This window comes from Thamnophis sirtalis, unplaced genomic scaffold (assembly GCF_051295495.1).
Source record: "Thamnophis sirtalis isolate CommonGarterSnake01/CBP01778 unplaced genomic scaffold, rThaSir2_p1.2 scaffold_1, whole genome shotgun sequence".
Lineage (NCBI taxonomy): Eukaryota > Metazoa > Chordata > Lepidosauria > Squamata > Natricidae > Thamnophis > Thamnophis sirtalis.
Window position 1 is genome coordinate 163,975,453 of NW_028261381.1, and position 21,243 is coordinate 163,996,695.

General features: G+C 42.9%; 1 protein-coding gene across 1 annotated transcript in view; it reads left to right on the forward strand.

Annotated features, from left to right (window-relative positions):
• Positions 1-17,433, forward strand: part of YJEFN3 (YjeF N-terminal domain containing 3) — a 35,851-nt gene extending 18,418 nt beyond the window's left edge. The window contains exons 4-6 of the mRNA XM_087702516.1: positions 3,145-3,258; positions 10,705-10,855; positions 16,771-17,433. Coding sequence (XP_087558642.1) covers positions 3,145-3,258; positions 10,705-10,855; positions 16,771-16,970 — 465 coding nt within the window. The 3' untranslated portion in view covers positions 16,971-17,433. The remainder of the gene's footprint in view (positions 1-3,144; positions 3,259-10,704; positions 10,856-16,770) is intronic.
• Positions 17,434-21,243: the final 3,810 nt, after the last annotated feature.

A 21,243-nucleotide genomic window follows, 5' to 3' on the forward strand; every position in this document is an offset into this window, starting at 1 on the left:
ACTTGAGCTTTTTAAATGCAGATTCTTGCAATCGAGACTCCCTCCAAAATCCTTTATCTCCAGATATCTGCCTTAAAGGCAACAATGCCACCGAGAAAACTTGTCCAAGGCTTTCTGAACGGCTATAGCAAACTTTGTAACTTGCCCAATGCCAAACATGTCTCACCCATTAGCAGGATTTGCTACTATCTTGGTATCCATATTCTGTATTCAGGGCCACCAAACATGATACATTCATTTTAATCGTACATATTTTTCCTTAAAAACTACATTTGTACAGTTGCTATTAAACCAAGATGTCAGGGTTCCAAGTAACACCCACCCCCAAACGAAAAAAGACTCCATGGCCAGCAATTCCTTAAAGCTCCATTTTATTAGAGATGTCATATTGGCACATCTTTGGAGCTTCAGAGCTGCCACAAGAATTGGATCACATAATTCGGTGATTTGGCAATTGAAAAGATCGTTGTGTTCCCATGCATTGAGTAACTCCAGAAGTGCAAAATTGGATTTGTTTAATAAGAACAAGTATTAAACAAATGTTCCTGCCATCCTGAACAAGACTTAAAATATATCTTAAATTGACAGATTTACAAAATTGGGATTACAGAATTTCTGAAGAACGTCACCAACATCCTAGCTTTAAGTGTCTTTACAGAATCTTATTTTCTGAGGCTAAGAGGTCTTCGTCTCTGCATTAAGGACCCAGATATATTTCAGAATCTATCACAGAGGTTTCTGATCATTGGATTAAACCAACATGAGATGTTCAGGGTCTTATGTAACTGATAAAAGTCCTGGAAATGACCTTCTGAACCTCCCCCATGCCACCAATTACAAAATTTTTAATGTGACACAAAGAAAAAAAAATACACACAGAAACCAATGTAAAATAGTATCAATTAAAGTAAATTTTGTTTTTGCTGTGATCCCCTCTCACTACTCTTTCTCCAAGTATTAACTAAACCTTTCCCTGCTTACATTTATGAGATTACCAAGGCTGGGCTGCTACAGGTTCGCCCAGGTTCGGGAAAACCCATAGCACCTTGAAGAGCCAAGGTGGCGCAGTGGTTAAAAAGCAGCACTGCAGGCTACTGCTAGATCAGCAGGTCAGCGGTTCAAATCTCACCGGCTCAGGGTTGACTCAGCCTTCCATCCTTCTGAGGTGGGTAAAATGAGGACCCGGATTGTTGGGGGCAATATGCTGACTCTCTGTAAACCGCTTAGAGAGGCCTGAAAGGCCTATGAAGCGGTATATAAGTCTACTGCTATTGCTATTGCTATTGCTAACCTTATGGCCGGTTCTGAGAACCTCCAAATCCCACCCCTGGCTGGCCCCGCCCCCTCGCCTCCCATGAGTCTCCATGCCGCCTGTTTTGGATGCGAGGTAAGCGCATGGCCTGTGCACTTACCTCGCATCCAAAAGGCTTGGGGAGGCTTGGGGAGGAGGAAAAACGGGCTTCCTGGAAGTTCCTCTGGGAGGCCTCCAGAGCCCGGGGGAGGCAGTTTTCGCCCTGGCAAAGGCTCGAGGAAAGCCTCCGGAGCCTGGGGAAGGGGGAAATGCCCCCCCGCCATGGTGCAGGAGGCCGACTAGGCCACACCCAGCATGGCCATGCCCCCCCAGCAACCTGGCAGAGAACCCATTGGTGGAATTTTTGAAGCCCACCCCTGGAGATTACCATTTAGATCAGTGTTTCCCAACCTTGGTTACTTTTGTAGGAACTTAGAACCCACCCCTCTCCTAGAAAAATGAAATATCCTGGGAAATATTGAACAAGGCAGAATATTATATTTCCCTGGAGAAGAAATGGAGAAACATGTTTTTAAGCAGGAAACAGACTTATTCTTAATAGCCTCCACCTTTTAATGGGCCATTAAAAAAGCCTGGGCCTGTCTATTCTACACAACAAAGATCCACCCTTAAGACCCATGTGATGGGATTAAGGTATGCTAGTATTAGCCCTTTACCCATCTCACCACAGGGCACCTGGAAGAACCAATGCTCAAACAAACTTGGACTCAAAACACAGCCTACAGAGTTGCCCCTGCATGGCCCCATGGGAGTCTGACAACCAATCAGAATACAAGATCAAAGCCCAAAGAGGGCATAAAACCAGGGACTTTCAGCATCTCACTCTCTCTTTTCTTCTTCACCCAACATCTGGATGCATATGATCCCCCTTTTCTGTTCAGGAGCTCAAGCCATGTGGTCCTGTCCACCATTAAAACATCTGTCCAAGCAGCCTCCATGTCTCCAGTGTCTTTTTCCCCACTTGGAACTGAACCCGGAAGGACATTTCTTCCAACACTTTAAAACAAATAGAATTCAACTCCCAGAATACCCTAGCCATCATGGCTAACTGAGGAATGCTGAAATTCTTGATGTCCACTAATCCTAAACTTGCTAAGGTTGAGACACCCTGATTTATATACTACCACCTACCAGGGCTGGCATTATTCATATACTGTACATCTCTATCATCAGAGTATTGATAAACTCATCTATCAACACAAGGCTTCGTTGATAGATAAACAGTTATTATATCTCTTTCAGACAACCTAGAGAGAATGAATTTCTTTTTTGGGAGCACTAAATGTCTTTGATATTTGAAATCTGTCAATCCAGTTTCTCACCGTTCCATGTTTGAATAGACATGGTCAAATACATTTGTACAAACTTTTGCCAAACTAGAGTGGATTTCAATTTTCTGAATACTTAACTGAAATCTTTATGCTGTTTCAAGGACAGAATTCTGACTCATTATGTTTTATAATTTGGGTACCCTTACAGAGGACTGCTGAAAACGATAGCATCCTGAACCTTGAAAATATCCTAAATTTCTTAGAAGTTTCAACTCCTGGACTGAGCATAATGTCCAGGATTTCTTACAAAGCTGCTTTGAAATGCTACCCAGTTAATTCGCCTCATAATTCATCAGGAAAATCTCATGAGGAATTTCCCAATAACAGTTTGTAACTCTTCTTTCATTATTCCCTCACCTATGTTCCCTTCCATGTCCTGCTTCTTGAATTTTAATTTGAAGGATTTCTGGGATTAAACACAATCACATTAGCTGTGGTTATAATGAGGGAAGTGATTGCCCTTGATGCTTACCTGCAGTCATCTCTTGTTTTCTGTTCCAGGAATACGAGCCGACCATTTTCTACCCCAAAAAGTCGTCTAATCCTCTCTACAGAGATTTCACCACGCAGTGTGAAAAGATTGACATTCCTTTCCTTTCCTACCTGCCAGCAGAGGTAAGACGAGACGCTTAATCGCATTTAGGAAAGGAAGCCGATTACAGTAAAAATCCTTTTATTTCCAGCTTTCACATGTTTCCATCCCACCTTTAGAACTATGCGGGCAGAGACTTACATTTTAGCATCTCAGCAAGGAAGTCTTCGACTTACAACAATTCATTTAGGGACCGTTCAGAGTTACAACAGCAATGCAGAAAGGCGACTTACGACTATTTTTCACACCACCATGCCAGCATCGCTGGGGTCACGTGATCAAAATTTGGATGTTTGGCAACTGACTCATATTTATGACCGTCGCAATGTGCCGTGATCACACGATCACCTTTCGAGACCTGACAAGCGAAGTCCACGGCGAAGCTAGATTCACTTAGCAACCGTTTTACTAACTTAACAACTGCAGTGATTCACTTAACTACTGCGACAAGAAAGGTCGTAAAACGGGACAAAACTCAGTTAGTAATTGTCTTGCTCAGCAACAAAAAATGTGGGGCTCAATTGTGGGCCCCACAATTGACAAGTGACAAAAGTTAAGGACTACCTATAAAATGATCCAGATCTCTTTTTCAAAAGAAGAGTAGTTAGCTGCCCTTCTGTTTAGAAGGAAGTTAGGAAGGATGGATATTTCACCAGCTTTTGTCGTCTGGATGTGTTTGCCTACACTTCCCATAATCTTGTAGGTGAAAGCTGTACAAGTAAGACATTGAAGGGCACCAGATTGGGGAGGTACAGAATATTTCCCTCTTTCTGTGTATAGTAGGAGCACATTGTCTTAGTTATATATCCTGAGCCATCATTTCCACTTCTGTCTACAGTTTTCTTTTTTATTGATCAAATTTTTGCTGTTTTTCCCCTCTATAACATCTTACAATTATCACATTAACATTGTTGTGTCATCATACCTCTATATATCAATCTTATATCATTTCTATATTTATATACGTTCATCCACAGTTCTATACATTTCTCTATTGTTTCTTGGCTGAATTAACTTTATTCCTGTTATGCAACCATTTATACCAATTAGCCCAAATTTCATAGTATTCAGACTCCTCTTTGTCCTCTAATCTTAATGTTAACGTGTCCATTTCTGCGCAATCTAGAATTTTCTAATTCATCTGGGGGAATATTACTTTGTTTCCAACATTGGACAAACGTTGCTCTGGCTGGAGTCAACAGGTGTATTAGTATGTATTTAATTTTCTTTCTATAGTTCCCCTTGGTTATTATTGCCAGCAGAAAGAGTTCCGGTTTATATTCTGTTCGTTCCTCTGTAATTTTTTGTATCCATTTCCAAATTTTAATCCAATACTTTTGAGTTTCTGGACAAGTCCACCATATATGATAGAAAGTCCCCTGCGTTTTTTTGCACTTCCAGCAGGTTGGATTCATATTCAGATACATTTTGGCCAATCTCATTGGTGGTAAATGCCAACGATAGAACATTTTGTACATGTTTTCTTTGCATGCTACTGATCTTGTTAATTTATAATTTGTGTTGCAAATTCTTTCCTAATCCACTAGCTCTATATTGTGTCCAAAATTTTTGGCTCACACTATCATGCAACCTTTAACTACTTCTTCTTCCAATGTTACTTCTAATAAATATGTGTACATTTTTATTATCAATTTATCTTCCGGGCCTGTTAAAATTATATCTATTTGTTGTAATTCTGTATAGATTCCATATTCTTTCACATCTTTTTTTGTACCTCGATTTTAATTGAAGATATGGCCACCAATCTATATTTATATTTTGCTCCTTTAATTCCTGATTTGTTTTCAGATTCCTCTGAATGTCTAAAATTTCTCTGTATTTAACAATTTTAGATAGATCTAGTGTATTCGGATGTGTCCTGGCTTCCGTAGTGGAAAGCCATGTCAGTATTTTCATGTAGTGTTTTTCCCTAATTTTATTCCAGACCTGTATCAGTGCATCTCTAATATGGTGTCTATGAAAATATTTTTCTTTCTTTTTGCCCTCCTCCCATAAGAAGAAATGCCATCCCGTTTGCAAATCGTGGCCCTCTAGTGTTAATACTCTTTTATTTTTTAAATTAATCCAGTCCCTGATCCATGTTAATGCTGCTGCTTTATAATAAAGCTCCCAGCAGGGAGTCCCATACCACCTCTGTCTACCGTTTTCATGTGATCTGAATTTGAGGTTGACTCAAGAGTGTTTTGGTTATATTTTAGCACTGATTGCACACGTTTGATTTCCCCAAAGTATAGTGCCCACCTCGGTGCAATCATACGTATGATGCCATCGTTGATGTTTCGATGCATATTTCTGCATCGTTGAATCTATAATGCAGAGCACACTCTGAAATGGCAATATGGAAGAAATACTTGAAAAGGGATTTCAAGAGAACGCTTAGCTTTCATCTCCAGAATTAGTTTTAGAAGTATTAAAGGATAAACACAGATAATCTAGTTATTATGATTATTCTGGGTTCTCAGTAAGTCATCCGATTAAATCATTCTCAACATTTCTTTCTCTACATATAATAAGCGTATCATTTTACCCTATTAACAATGATAAGCTGGCAGAACTTTTTTTGGGGGGGGGGCTGGGCAGGTGAGGGATGGGATACGTGGCCTGTGATTTAAATTATACATGCTTGGATTATAGTTGAATTATTTTCTTAGAAAAGGCAGTTGCAAATGTTTCTGATGAATTAGAAAAAGGCTTTAATATTTCTGCTAATGCCTAATGGCGGTCGCTTTCATCACCCGGGAAGAGGGGGGCATGCTGGAGGACCTGGCTCCCCTTCGGCTCAAACCACTCTACGGTGAACAGAGGAGATGCCTGTGGAAAAAAACACAAATCTTCGGCTGGCCTCGGCCCGATGAAAAATACTCCAATGTCGCCGCCATATTCTTCACACATGCGCACCCCTTGTAAGTCCAAAGGGTGCACATGTGCAAAGAACATGGTACAACACCAGAGGACTTTTTGCCGGCTTGTGGCCAGCCGCTGCCTCTGAGAGCTGCTTTGCAAAGTGGCTCTCAAAGGGGCAGTGGTTGGGAGATTTCTTTGCCAGCCAGCCGATTCCCAGCAATGGCGGCTGTCTGGGGGCCGCCAAAAATTCCCTTCAGCTTGCCAGAAGGACTCTGGACCAGCCGCAGCCCAGCGGCGGCAAAGGAAGTGGTTTGGGGGCATGGCAGGCCTTGGTCTCTGCCGATTCTGCGACCCAGGCCTGAATTCTACTACCAGTTCAGCCGAAACGGGCTAAACCAGGAGCAACCCACTTCTGGATTAGTTCTGTCAAGATGGAGAGGGGCTTGGAAAGATCATATTTCTTTGCAGTCATCTGGTTGTTAGCACTCTCCCTGAGAGCTCTTGAAGCAGTTTCCTGTTGCCTTTTGAAAAAGGACCTTTTAGACATCCTATGAGTTCCAGAGGTGGTACTCAGCAAGTTCTGACCAGTTCTGGAGAACTGGTAGCAGAAATTTTGAGTAGTTTGGAGAACCGGTAAATATCACCTGTGACTGCCCCCCCCCATCTATTCTTTGCCTCCCAGTCCCAGCTGATTGGGAGGGAATGGGGATTTTGCAGTAACCTTCCCCTGCCACGCCCACCAAGCCACGTCGCGCCCACCAAGTCACGCCCACAGAACCGGTAGTAAAAATATTTGAATCCCATCACTGCCTATGATCCAGATGACTGAGAATCTAATCTATAGAAATTAAGCACAGTTGTGATTCTCTTTGTGACTGCTTTGCTTAATGATCGAGTTGCCAGTGCCAATTGTAGTTGCTAAATGAGGGCTACCTATAATGATTCTGTAGCATGATCTAATAATATATACCTCATTCTTCTTAAAGTTGAAAAATATTTCTTGATACTAGAATTACCTCTGACTTAGAGATCATTTTAATTCCATATATCTATTTGACACTATGTTCTTTTTCTGCCCAAGTTGGTCTCACCTGCAGGTCATCATTGGTCCAGATCTGCTGGGAAAAGGACCATTATAGAGAGCCTTCTTGACATTAGCATGCCTCTACTTCTCATGAATTTTATGGGGCCAATAAAAAGAGGAAGAATGTGCTGGAAACAAATGAATATTATACAGTGTATGGGATTTTAGCAACAGTAGAGAATTTTCATGACCTATTTTGCTCTGAGTAAGCTTTGTATTCTATTGCTCAGTAGATAATTGGTTAATTGCTCTGCATTCTTTGAAGAAATGGATGCCTTTTGTGAGAGATATCCAGACCTGAGGATGTATAGCAGTTGCTTTCTTATCTTTTCTCTTTCTGCTATTAATTCAGGGTTATTATGTTAGCTTGACTGATTCCTTTATTCTGCGCTGCGGTTAAGGCAGCACGTTCAATATTTATGCTACTGAAAAGAGTAAAATTGAAACACATCCATTTTTAATGGCCATTTGTGATACCTGAGCCTGTGTCCCTGTATACATTTGTGAGTTATATGATTTATCCCTTAATTTCTATTTTTATGTACGTATTTAGAAAATTTATATGACCGCCCACTCACTCTTAGTTTTAATGTTGGATTGATGTGTTTAAAACTTTTTTTTCCTTTTAAAAAATACACACAGATTGGGGTGAAATGCTACCAGTTTGGGCCGGTTCGGCCGAAGCGGTAGCAAAAAATGCTACTGGTTCACAGAACCGGTAGTAAAAAATACTAAAAAAATCGCACGTTGCACAGCTGAGCTTCGGAACTTTTTTTTTTTTTTTTACTTTTTAAGCATTTTTTTTTTACTACGGGTTCTCGGGAAACACGGGGGGTGTGGTGGGATCCGTTTTTGCCCCCAGCAGTCTGCTAGGCCAAAAATGGGGGGTGGGGGAGGTCCGTTTTTGCTCCCAGCAGGCTTCCCTGAGGCCTGCTAGGCCAAAAATGGGGGGTGGGGGGTGTTGAGAAAGAAAGAAAGAAGGAAAGAAAGAAAGAAGGAACGAACGAACGAACGAAAGAAAGAAAGAAAGAAAGAGGGAGGGAGGGAAGGAGGGAGGGAGGGAGGGAAAAAGGAGAGGAAGGAAGGACTACAAACCTGGCACTAGCTTCAGAGGATAATCCAGGGCTGGAAGGGACATGGAGGTCATCTAGTCCAACCCCAATCCAGCAGGACATTGTGAGTTTCTGTCTTTTGATCCCCCAGTTACATGACTATAGCCACGTCCATCCAGTCACGTGACACCCCCAACAAGCCACGCCCAACAAGCCACACCCACAGAGTTGGTAGTAAAAAAAAATAGATTTCACCACTGACACAGATATATATCTATGTTATAAACATTACATTCATTCTCTTATATATTATTTTGCAAGCTATTGTTTTTTTCTGATGCTTATTGAATGCAATAATTGGTAAAAGCATGTCTATTTAGACAGGGCCTAACATTTTATTATGCATCAAAAACCACCAAAAAGGGCTAAGGAAATCCTTATCCTTTCTCTGCATCTCTGTGCAAATATAGCACTCTGTTGAAATTTTTTGCATGGGTAACCCAGAGTGGGATGGAGCCCATCAAGTGGCTTGTTTGAATGACTGCTGTCACCAGGGGGATAGCACTAGCACTAGCAGTAGCACTTAGACTTATACAACCTATTGCCCCCAACAATCTTGGTCCTCATTTTACCCACCTCAGAAGGATGGACGGCTGGGTCAACCCTCAACCTGGTGAGATTTGAACTGCCAAGCTTCATCTAGCAGTCAGCTGAAGTAGCCTACAGTACTGCACTCTAACCACTGCGCCACCCCTGCCACCCCGGGATGGCAGATTATTGATTTTATGGTTGTATACTGGGATTTTATTTTTTGTAAGCTTCCCAGAGTCACCAAGAGTGAGTGGGCAGTGCTATACATTTTCTAAACAAACCAACAATTTTATGTGGCTTTCAACTCAATACTTCTATTTCATCTTTCAAACAAATCAGAGTCAACCAGCTTCTTCTAATATAGCTGCTGTTGCTACTGCCTTCTTGGAAAGAAACTTCAGGAGAAATGGGTTTGGCTGGATTTCGGTTGAAGCTTTCCAAAAGCATTATCCTCTAAATGAATCCTGGATTCTAAAGTTTCCCTAATTTCAATATGGATAGAGGCAGAGAAGGAGGAGGGGAGGGAGTATTTTTATTTTTTTAAGGTTTTGGCTTTGCAATTTAACTTCACCTCATGAAATGGAAGTTCTTTTCGTCAATCTTGTGGTATATAGAAGCCACCCAGAAGTCAAGTGAAAAACAAAACGTTTTGTGAGAATACAAAATCTTCAGTAAAAGCTTACAACTGAAACCTCTAATGGCAAAAATAGGACTGGGGGCCATGCAAAACATTTGCTCTGTTTTTCCTCTTATCCAAAGAGAGTTTCTGCTAAATATCCATGCCATTTAATCTATCACACTGGTTTCACTCATTGACAAGCTGGTTATTATGCATTTCCATGTTCATTCCTTCATTAGATTTATGTCCAATTTTCCTCCAAGGGTTTGAAGCAGAGGATGATGATCAAGTTTTTCCGCATGTGAGGCTGTTTGAGATAAGTAATAGTGAAGGATCTACATCTCTGTTTCTCAACCTGGGCAACTTTAAGATGTATAGACTTCAATTCCCAGAATTCCCCAGCCAGGGAATTCTGGGAATTGAAGTCTATACATCTTAAAGTTGTCAAAGTTGAAAAACAGTAGACACAGAACTATCCTAGATAATCAGGAATCACAGGTGTTCTTTTCCTTCCGAGATGCTATTTCCTGCCCTTTGTGGATGCATTTGGTCAAGTTGTATTTTCTCTTCAGATCTTCCCATCAATGCCGAAGAATTCAAGATATTTGGGGTAATGAGCTGTCACAGTCTCCCTTCCATGGGAGATGTTACAATGCGAATAGTACATGTATGAATACCATAGCCCAAGAGAGAGATTCAGGTTTGGCTTGGTGATAATATCCCTGAGCCAATTAAATCTGGTGAAGGCTAAAAACAGAGCCGAGGTGGCGCAACAGAGCCGAGGTGGCGCAGTGGTTAAATGCAGCACTGCAGGCTACTTCAGCTGACTACAGTTCTGCAGTTCGGCTGTTCAAATCTCACCGGCTCAGGGTTGACTCAGCCTTCCATCCTTCCGAGGTGGGTAAAATGAGGACCCGGATTGTTGTTGGGGGCAATATGCTGACTCTGTAAACCGCTTAGAGAGGACTGAAAGCCCTCTGAAGCGGTATATAAGTCTAACTGCTATTGCTATTGCTAAAGTAATATCAGAATTTATTTGTCACGTAGCTAATGTAAACGCAATGTACAGGTAAGAAACAAACAGAAACAGATATTAAGCTTCCTGTGCAAAGGCTAAATATAAAATTGGATGCATTACAAAAAAAAAACCCTGCATGATGAATTCTGAGTAAGCTTGTTTCATTCTGGAAATAATAAGGAAATAATTTGGAAAGCTAACATGGCATTGAATGCAATTTTTTCCCTTTCCTTCTGGCAGGTTCAGCTAATCAGTGATGCGTACAACCTGGTAGTTGATGCCATGCTTGGTGTAGAAGACAGCCTGGGGGAACTGTCGGAGCCCTACTGCACAATCTTGGCAACTCTCAAACAAATTCGGATTCCTCTTGTCAGCCTGGATGTCCCGTCAGGTGCGTAGATGAGCGCTCTGATCTCCCTTTGCTCCCCTGCCCACACTTGGAATACTCCATCCAGTTTTGGTCACCACTAGAAAGAGGGCAGAGAAGAGCAACGAAGAAGATTAGGGGACTGGAAACTAAAACATACACAGAACGGTTGCTGAAACTGCGTATGTCTAGTTTAATGAAAAGAAGGACTAGGGGTGACATGATAGCAGTGTTCTGATATCTCAGGGGCTGCCACTGTGGTTCCACCACAAACCCGCGGTAGACTAAAGCGCGCTCGACGAAAGCGCGTACATGATGTCATCACAGTGCGACGAAAACGGCACGCTGTGAGCGGTAAACTTAAAATTAACGCGTAAATCTAAACCTAACCCCCCCAAACCTAACCCTAAACCTAACCCTAACCCTAACCCTTAACCTAACCCTAAACCTAACCCTAAACCTAACCCTTAACCTAACGCTAAACCTAACGCTAACCCTTAACCTAATCCTAAACCTAACCCTAACGCTTAACGTAACCCTAAACCTAACCCTAACCCTTACCCTAACCCTAACCCTAACCCTAACCCTAACCCTAAACCTAACCCTTACCTTTATGTGAATTGGCTTGCTTTAATTTTATTTTAATTTTAATTTAATTTATTTTTAATTTTATTTGTTGCGCTGCTGATGACGTCACGTACGCGCTTTGATCGGGCGCGCTTTAGTGGACCGCGGTTTTGATGGGTCACGGCCACTGTTATGTCCGTGCCCTGAGGATATGGCCACGCACACTCCAGGCAAGTGGGAGGGGCACTGGCCAGGGCGGGACATTAGGTGGCCGTTGATTGGCTGCCCTGCTTGACAGCATGCATATAAATAGCTGTCAAGCGGGGAAACTGTTGTTTTGCCTTGGTTCTGAAGTTGTTGTCAGTTGGAAATAAACGGTTGGTTTAAACTGCTGCCTCGCCTCAGTCAACACCCCTCTGAGGATTTAATAGCCACCAAGAAGAGGGAGCCAAGCTAGTCTCCAAAGTACCTGAGGGTAGGGCAAGGAGCAATGGGTGGAAACTAATCAGGGAGAGAAGCAACTTAGAACTAAGGAGAAATTTGCTGACAGTTAATCAGTGGAACCATTTGGCTCCAGAAGTTCTAAATGCTCCAACACTGGACATTTTTAAGTAGAGATTGGATATCCATTTGGCTGAAGTAGCGTAGGGTTTCCTGTCTGAACAGGGGGGTTGGAGGAGAAGACCTCCAAGGTACCTTCCAATTCTGTTATTCTATTGTATTCTATTTGCATTGGGCTGGCTCTCCTGTTAGGTAAAGGGAGGCAGCCACTATCCTTGGAATCAGTTTTTGATGTTGTGAAAGGGCAGCCATTTGCTGGTCATTAGATAATGGAGGGGATGGGGCTCTGCAACGCCTCGAGCAATTTCATCCAAACTTGATACACAGATGACTTATTTTCTGGAGACAAATACTGTGGGGGTAAGACACCCTCGGGGTGTGTGTTCTGTTAACACAAATCCTGTGGAGGTGACACACCCTCGGGGTGTGTGTTCTGTTAAGATACAGCCTGTTGTGCCTTTAAATGGGTTCTACTGTACTGCTGTAAAATTGATTCTACTGTACAGCGCAGTGGAGTTGCTATGGTAACAGCTTCACAGTACTCCACAAGGGGGCTCCCTCTGGTAAGGGGGAAAATCCAATATTAGAAATTACGTTTGGTCCGGACGTTTTCCCCCTATAAATAAATACCTGGACAACACCGGGTTATCAGCTAGTATATTAATATAAATCATTCCACATCAAGGAATATACTTAATTCATGTACTCTTTTAATGTCCTGCTGGAACAAAAATAACTCTTCAGAACCTGAAGTTCTGCTAAAACAACCAGGTCTTATTTATTTTATGAAAAGAAAACAATTTCAAAGCTTACGTTATTGGGAGATTTCTACCAGGTTGGCTCCAAATCATGAGTGAAGCTGGTCCTGCAAGTAACCAGATCCTAAACAATAAAGAGCTTTAAAGGTGACAATTGATAACTTCAATTGCAGTGAAAAGTCAGCAGGTATCCCTAAATGTTTGAGCCACTGCTTCTGGACCAGCTGTAGTCTTCAAGGTAGTGGTGGGATTCAGCCAGTTCGCACCTATTCGGGAGAACCGGTTGATAACTTTCTAAGCAGTTTGGAGAACCGATTGTTGGAAGAAATCTCCTTTTGTTTTTTCCCACTTTACAGGGCTAATCCTGTAAGGAAGGCAGGAAGGAAACATTCTGGTGTTGTTTCTAGCCTAATCTTTATTGCCCTGCTTACAGAAACTGCCTCTCTGGTTAACCCTTATTACACTGTCACAGCTAAGGCGAAGCGCCCATTGACCTGAGTGACATTGAGTTGGCCACACCCACCCAGTCACAAGACCACCAAGCCACGCCTACCCAGCTGGTCATTAGGGCAGAGGCCCGGTTGTTAAATTATTTGAATTCCACCACTGCTTCAAGGGTACCCCTCATTGTAATAATCCAAGCTGGAGGTGACTAAGACATAAAGAATAAATATCATAAGTCCCCAATGTTTGATAACTGATGGTAGACTACTCCTGCACATGGAATTTCAGTTTTGCTGTATTTGCTAAAGCCAGTTGATAGATGTTGAAGAATTTGAGAGGATCCCAGATGAATCAAATCGACACCATTTATATCTAGACTATATTCAATGCCACAACTGTTTCTTTTAATCAAATATGTTTCAGCAGTTGCTTTTATAAAATGGAAATAACCCAGTCCCTTCAACTTCATTTACAATCCCAAGCCTTGCCTAGGGAATTCTGGGAGTTGAATTCCATATATCACAAAGTAGCTGAGATTGACAAATGCTGGATTAGATAGATTAGAACCGTGATGGAGACACCTATGGCATACATGCCACAGGTGGAACGCGGAGCCATCTCTGCGGGCATGCGAGCCGTCGCCCAGCTCAGGAGGCATGCATGCCCTCTGCTGGCCAGCTGATTTTTAGGTGTCGGCCACGCATGCGTGGGGGGAGCAGGGGTGCACCCCCGCACCCAGTTTTTGGTTCCAGGAGACTGCAGGGAGGCCTGCTAGGCCCACAACAGGGGGGGTCGCACACATGCATGGGGGGGGAGTGGTGCATTGCATTATGGGTGTGGGCACGTGTGCGCAATTTCGGCACACGATGAGGAAAAGGTTAGCCATCACTGGATTAGAACGTCCTTTCCAAGCTGATTCCATGCATTCCTTAAAGCTTTGTGAGTGGAATATTTGTTATGTAGTCATAAAAAAAACACTAAACTAAATTAAATTAGGACAAAATGCTGACTGCTGGCTAGAGATTCTGAGAAGTAGTCTGAACACATCTGAATACCAGGTAGGAGAAAAGCTGCTTGAGAGGCTAAATTTCACAAACATGAAGCCTCTATTAGTGTCGCCCCCGCGCATTGCCATCAACACTTCCCTGTTCTTTCAAAACATGACATTCCTTTGTTCTCCCTCATCTTCATTTTAATCCCTTCTCCACTTCTTCGTACTTCTGTCCCTTGCCAAGTTCCAGCTTGGCTCGTTGGCACCTGCGGTGGCTGTCTGAAGAGGCGGTTCTTTTGAACGGCGGAGCTTGCTGTAAGAAGGAATCAGTTTTCCTAAAACGAGACATGATGTCATCTTCAGACACGTTTTGCTGTGTCTATAGAGTGTGGTAGCCTGAAACCTGCTTTCACCATCAAGGGAAGGAATTTCTTCTGTGGAAGAACAAACAGGCAGATGAGACATGAATGGGAATAAACTTCTCCTCCCCTAAATGTCCTAATTTCTTTCCACTGACAATGGTATAATCAGAACTTAATTTAATTTAAGTTAAATTAATGGAACAAGAAATGTGATATTCATCGGCACAAAACATTGGTCTGTTTTTAAACAAGTTGGCCAGGGAATTCTGGGAGTTGAAGTCCACACATCTGGAAGTGGTCAAGAGTGAGAAACTGTTCTGAACGAGGCTTCCCGAGAGCATGAAGCAAACTCCTTGTCCCGACAAAAACCCTTTTATTAATTGTGAATTCTGCTCATTCACATCCAGCAAAGTCTTTCAAGGGAGAATTTACAGTCACAGACCTTATCTGGCTTGGAGAGCTGACAGACCGATATTGGCAAAACTTGCCAAGGAGTCTCCGATGAACCAATTAAGAGAACTAATTGTCTCCTGCAAACCCCACTCCCCTTTCACTCCTCTTTTATTTCTTCTGGGAGGGGCCATTCATTGTCCACCTGTGGCCTTACTCCCAAGTTGACCCCTGTTCTTTAGCTGTTCCCTTCGTCTGGCAACTCTGCGCATACGCATACTAGGAACAGGCTCCAGCTGTTCGTCTGCCTCACTGATGCCTGACTCTGAAGGCAGCTGATAACTGGCACATGGCTCTGTCCCCCTCTCTGCCTCTGACACAGAGCCCTCATCAGAGCCTTCCCCAGACTCCAGGACTGGCCCATGTTCCTCCCTAACCTCCTCACTGTCCAAATCTGCTGCCAGCTCTGCTGGCCACTGGCGAGCCACAACAGAAATACTGCACTACACTATCCCTGCTATTCTGTTTGAAAATATCCACTGAAGAGATAGAAACCATTCCATACAATCATCAATTCTACTGTTCACCAGTTGTTTCTGTCAAGGTCTTCCTAATCTCTCTTCGGTATCTACCTCCTTGACAATTCATCCCATTCATTTTAGTGCTACCAGATAGAATCATGGGGTCAAAAGGGACCTTAGAGGCTCCCTAGTCCAAACTTTGCCCAGGGCAGAATCCACAAACTATGCAACTACCAAACATGTCTTGCAAATCTCCAGCAATTAAGCTTCCATGACTCCAAGAGCCAAGTTGTTCCACTGCCTGATAACATTCATGGGTGGGAAATTCTTCTTCAGTTTGAGTTTGGATCTGCTTCTTGTCCTCATTTCAGGAGCAATAACAACATTCCCAATGTGGGACCCACACCCCAAAGGGGGGCAATTTGATTTTTTTGGGGGAGATTTGAACCTTGTTTAAACCAAGTTAGTGGCCTTTTAAGCTTTCTCCGCATGAGTAGAGTTTACTTTTGGAGTAAAGTAAGAATTATATGTCACGGGGGGAGGCATCAGGATTTTAGAGATGAGGTGGGACAAGGCCAAAAAAAACTTTGGGAACGACTGGTCTAGGGGTTAAGGCATCATACTAGAAACCAGAAGTTGTGAGTTCTAGTCTTGCCTTAGACATGAAAGCCAGCTGGGTGACTTTGGGCCAATCACCAGGAGACTGAATTCTAATCCTGCCTTAGGCATAAAAGTTGGCTGAGTGACTCTCAGCCCAATCTACCACATAGGGCTGCCATTGAGAGGAAAAAATAATGGGGGAAAGTGAAGCACGTTTGCTGCCTTACATTATTTATAAGAACAAAAAAAGGTAGAAAATAAATAAATAAATATAAATAAAATCAGTCTCCATCCTCTATCCTGGGAGAGTCCTTCAGGTTGGGGAAGTCTGCTCCCCTGTGGGATGTGCCAAGGCCAATATTTTTATTTTATTTTATTTAGCTTGTCAAAACTTGTACAAGATAACAGGTATGTATAAACATGGACATCAACAAGGGAAATGAGTACAAATAAATGGGGACAGTAGGACAGGGACGGAAGGCACATTAGTGCACTTATGCACGCCCCCTTTATGGGACTCTTAGGAATCAGGTACCACAAAGTATAGGTTTAGGAATAGTACCACAAAGCTTCAGCATCTAGAGTTTCCTTTAATTAAAGCTGTAAACATATTTGAAAATGGATCATTGAAGGAGAAATAGAGAATACACCCCCCTTCCCCTCCCCGCTGGGGATATTTGGATAATTAGAGCTTAGATCAGGCGGTGTTTCTGTAATTGTCCTGATTTTTGCTCTTTCTTTGCAGGTTGGGATGTAGAGATGGGCAGCAGTGATGGAATCAGCCCCGATGTTCTTGTCTCTTTGGCGGCTCCAAAGCAGTGTGCCACAAGATTTATGGGCAAGCATCACCTGGTGGCTGGGCGCTTCCTCCCTTACGACGTGCAGAAAAAATTCGAACTGAATTTGCCAGAATACCCTGGCACAGAGTGTGTGGTTTCTCTGTAAAGCAGGGGTGTCCAACCTTGGCAGCTTTTTTTAAGGCTTGTGGACTTCAACTCCCAGAATTCCCCCAACCAGCATGGGGAGTTCTGGGGAGTTGAAATCCACAGGTTCTTAAAGTTGCCGAGGTTGGACACCCTTGTTGTAGAGCTTGGAATCATCCAGCAGTTTGTGGCTTCTGGATATCTTGGCCCTGCTGAGAATTCCCTGGTTTGCTTCTCTTGAATGTCAAAACGAGATCCCCAGTATTAATCAGTTCCATGTCTAGGCTTTGGAATGTATAATAGTATTGTTTAATTCATTGTAAAAAATCTGGCAAAACCATTTGGAAGAAACGGAATGCTCAGACAACTGAGCCACCTAAGGGGACCCCTCCGGAAAATGTAAATTAAAAGAGACACACATAAATTCCTCTTCAAATAACTGTTATGAAACCCATTAAAATTCAAGCCAATTTCTTTTTTTAAAATCTGCTGAAAGCTGATTTATGTCTAGGTTGTGTGTCTGTCTGTCTGCGTGTGTGCTTTTAGGAAAGAAGTTTTTTTTTTAATGAAGGCACACTCAATTTTTTAATTTTTCTTCTTTTTTCCATGTTGACTCCTCAAAGCAGTCTTTAGCAATTTAAGCCCAAAAGCTGATCAAAATATATTTTATATGTCATACTTTCAGGGGTATGTTTTCTCGAGATGGTCTCACCCATCTGGGACTAGTCCATTGCAATCAAGGTAGGGGTGGCTGCCAGGGAAGTTGCTAATATGCTCACCTCTTGCAAAATTTAAATATCTCACCTTACCCTGCCTTCAGATTAACCCACCTGAATGGAAAGATCTCAATGTATAGGTGAGGCAAAGGTGCTGGGAAGAGGCATTCAAGTTTGGTAGGCCTTAAGGAACAGTTTGGGACAGGAGTTGGACAGGGATGAGCGATGTTCTATTTATTTCTCCGTATTTATATTAAAATTCTTCCCTGCCCTTCTAATGTATACACATCATCAAGCAGGAGGTGCTTAATATCGAAAAAGTGGAAGGACAACAGATAGCTGGGTACAAGTCAGGGCTGTGTTCCAGCAGTCGCTACTGCTGGTTCGCTTGATGTACGCAAGCCCGCATGCGCAGAGCAATAAAAATTGTTCTGCGCATGCACAGAACCAAAAAACAAGATGGCGGCACTATTGATGCAGACCGGAGAACTGGCTCGGGGGCGTGGCAGGCTTAGGTCGCTGCCGGTTCCAGCGACCCAGGTCGCCAAACCACTACTGGTTCGGCCCAACCAGTCCAAACTGGTAGGGACCCACCACTGGTACAATTGCAACTGGCCTTTTTAAAGCTTTCTCTCCCCGCCTCCCCCTTCCCTTCTGTTAAAATGTTAAAATACAGGTAGTTCTTCAACTTATGACAGAAATCGAGGCCAGAATTATGGTTGTAAATCGTGCTGGTTGTTAAGCGGATCACCATATGATCCTGACCAGTTTTATGACCTTTTTTTGTAGAGGTTGTTAAGTGAATGGAGCAGTCATTAAGCAAATCCTTTGTGTGTAAGTAAACATAGGTTTCTGGAAAAAAAACGCCACACATCATAGGCTGGTTGCCGAGCTCCCATGCTATAATCACATGACCACATGTGGGTGTGGCTATCGGAACTTTGAATCTGTGTTGTAAATAACACTGGGTGGCCCACCATAGCTTCTAACAGTCGCTAAGCAACCAGCCGTAAGTCCAGGTCTACCTGTACCACTAGATGTCAGTAAAGATATAGAAAAAGACTTTTGCTTCCATCTAGTGATTGTTTTAATTTTTTCCAAATAAATTTTTAGGCTTCCAGAATAGTTCTTTTAAGACCATCACCAACCCTTGTACATTGGGCATAATCTAAAGCAGAGGTCGCCAACTGGTGGGCCATGGACCACTGGTCGTCCGCGAGAAAATTTTGGTGGTCCGTAGAAAAAATATTTGCATTTTTTATATTACATTAGATCAGAGGTCTAATGTGGGCAGGATACATGCAATGAACATTTGTGTTGCTGCAGAGAGTCCCCCCCTTCGGGGTCTTTTTGTGAGGGTTGGGGGGGGGAAGAAATTCTGCTTCAGCCTCCTGATGCGGGGCTTTGGGTGAAGGCTGGAGGGAAGTGCCGCTGGTGATGAAGAGCCAGAGGACCTTGTTGCAGTAGGATAGCATCATGGTCTGGAACTGGCTGACCACCTTAGCCTACTGAGCCTTCAGGCGCTGGTACCTGGCCTTGCACTCCCGCAGGTCTTCCCTCTACTTGGAAAGCCTATACTCCTAGTCCTCAGTGAGGTGCTTCTGCTGAGCCTCCTCCTCGGTCAGATCCAATTTGAACTGAGCCAGCTGTTTTGCCAACTGTTTCTCATGGTGGCTGCTTAGCTCCAACAACTGCTTCCTGTTGGGGCCCTAAGAAGCCCGGGTGGGCAGACGAGGAGTGGCTGGGAGGGGAAGGGTGAGTAGAGGCTGGTGAGGTGCCCCTTGTCGTGAGTGACATTGAGTTGGCTAAGCCCACCCAGTCACCTGGCCACCTAGCCACACCCAGCCAACTGGTCATTGCGCAGCTCATATTAGTGGTCCACGGGATTTAAAATTATGAATTTAGTGGTCCCTGAAGTCCAAAAGGTTGGGGACTCCTGATCTAAAGGATCTAATTTATCTGGAGTTTTAAAGGGTTTTCCAGAAATGTCCCTCAGCTGGCCAATCCTGGGATGATTTGCGTCTGTTTACATCTGTAACTCTCCCCAAAATATCAAAATATTTTTTGTACACAACCTTAATGTGCATGGTTTGTAATGGAATTTCCCAGAGAAACACTTTGTTAACACAAATGTTCCTGATGTCATATTTGTAAACTTTTCCCAATACAAGCTTTTAAAACATAAATATCACAGATGTCAGCTCTTCTCTTCTTGTTTTTTTTAGACAAAACAAAAGTCCTTTTTGTATAGAATTGCCTGAATTACACATTTGGAAGTTTAACTGTGTGGGGAAAGCTGATTAAGACAACAACCAACAAAACATCCAGCACCAAGTCGAGTTGAGCAATGCAAGAAGCCATTAAACTGTTCAAAAAGTGGATTTAAATTGAAATGAGTATGAGAGAGAAACTGCATTCTCCCATAGACAGAGGCAACCAACCACTTATTTTGGTATTCAATAGAGATTCTTGTCTAAATGCAACTTGCTCAAGCTTTGAGTAGCTGCTTGCCAAAACTGAGCCAGCGAGTGTAAATTTTCCTCAAGCGTTTACAAGGGCTGTTGTCGGAGCGAGTGTTACGTGTGCTTTCTTGAGTTGTACAAATAAGAAAGTTGGGGTTTGGGCCTAACAAATAGACCAGTGCAAAATCTGTTTGTAGTTCATGCCAGAATGAGGAATATAGTAAAACTAATAGATGTAACAGAACACGTATTCTCCTGAGGGATGATGAACAAGAAGCTATTGTAAAAAGTGAATTTGGAGAATTTGAGTAGTTCACAACAAGCAAGGAGTGAAATAAGAATTCGTGGGGTCTCCTCCATGTCTCTTTAATTTGGAATAGTCCTCGACGTACAGCCATTCATTTAGCGACCAAAATTACAACAACACTGGAAAAAAGTTACTTGCAATCACTCTTTGCATTTATGACCCTCACAGCTTCCCCCCAAATCATGTGATCAAAATTTAGGTGCTTGGCAACCAACACCTATGGTGGCCATTTGTGAGCGTCCCAGCCTGCTTCCAACAAGCAAAGTCAAGGGGGGGAGGAGCCAGATTTGCTTAATGACCATTCTCTTAATAATTGCAGTGATTTGCTTAACTGCTGTGGCCCCCACCCCAAAAAGTTGGAAAATCGAGTGTAACTCAACAACTGCTTTGCTTAGCAAAGAAATTCCGATCCCACTTGTGGTTGTTACCTGTATCTCATCATAGCAGGGAAGTTTTCTTGAGGGGCGTTGATGTTGTTACCTAGCCCGGTAACGGAAGATTTGCAAGAAAAGAACCAAGCTCGGAGGGCATCAAGGAACCAATAATTCAAGCTTGATCTACACATATTTTCTTCCACTGGAACAATTGTAGAGAGGTAGTGTCAGCCTCTGTTTTGCTACTTGCTTTCGGCTGCCATTGAAACGGGGAGGGGGAGGCATGGTATTTGGGAAGGGAAGTTTTAAGTACAGGAGAGATTGTGAAAAGGGAGTTTCGTTCTCACTATCTACTGTGCGTGCTGGAGATAGTAGATGGGCCTGCCAAGGCCAACTATCCTGCATACCAACCTGATGATGTTTTTTGAAGATGGAA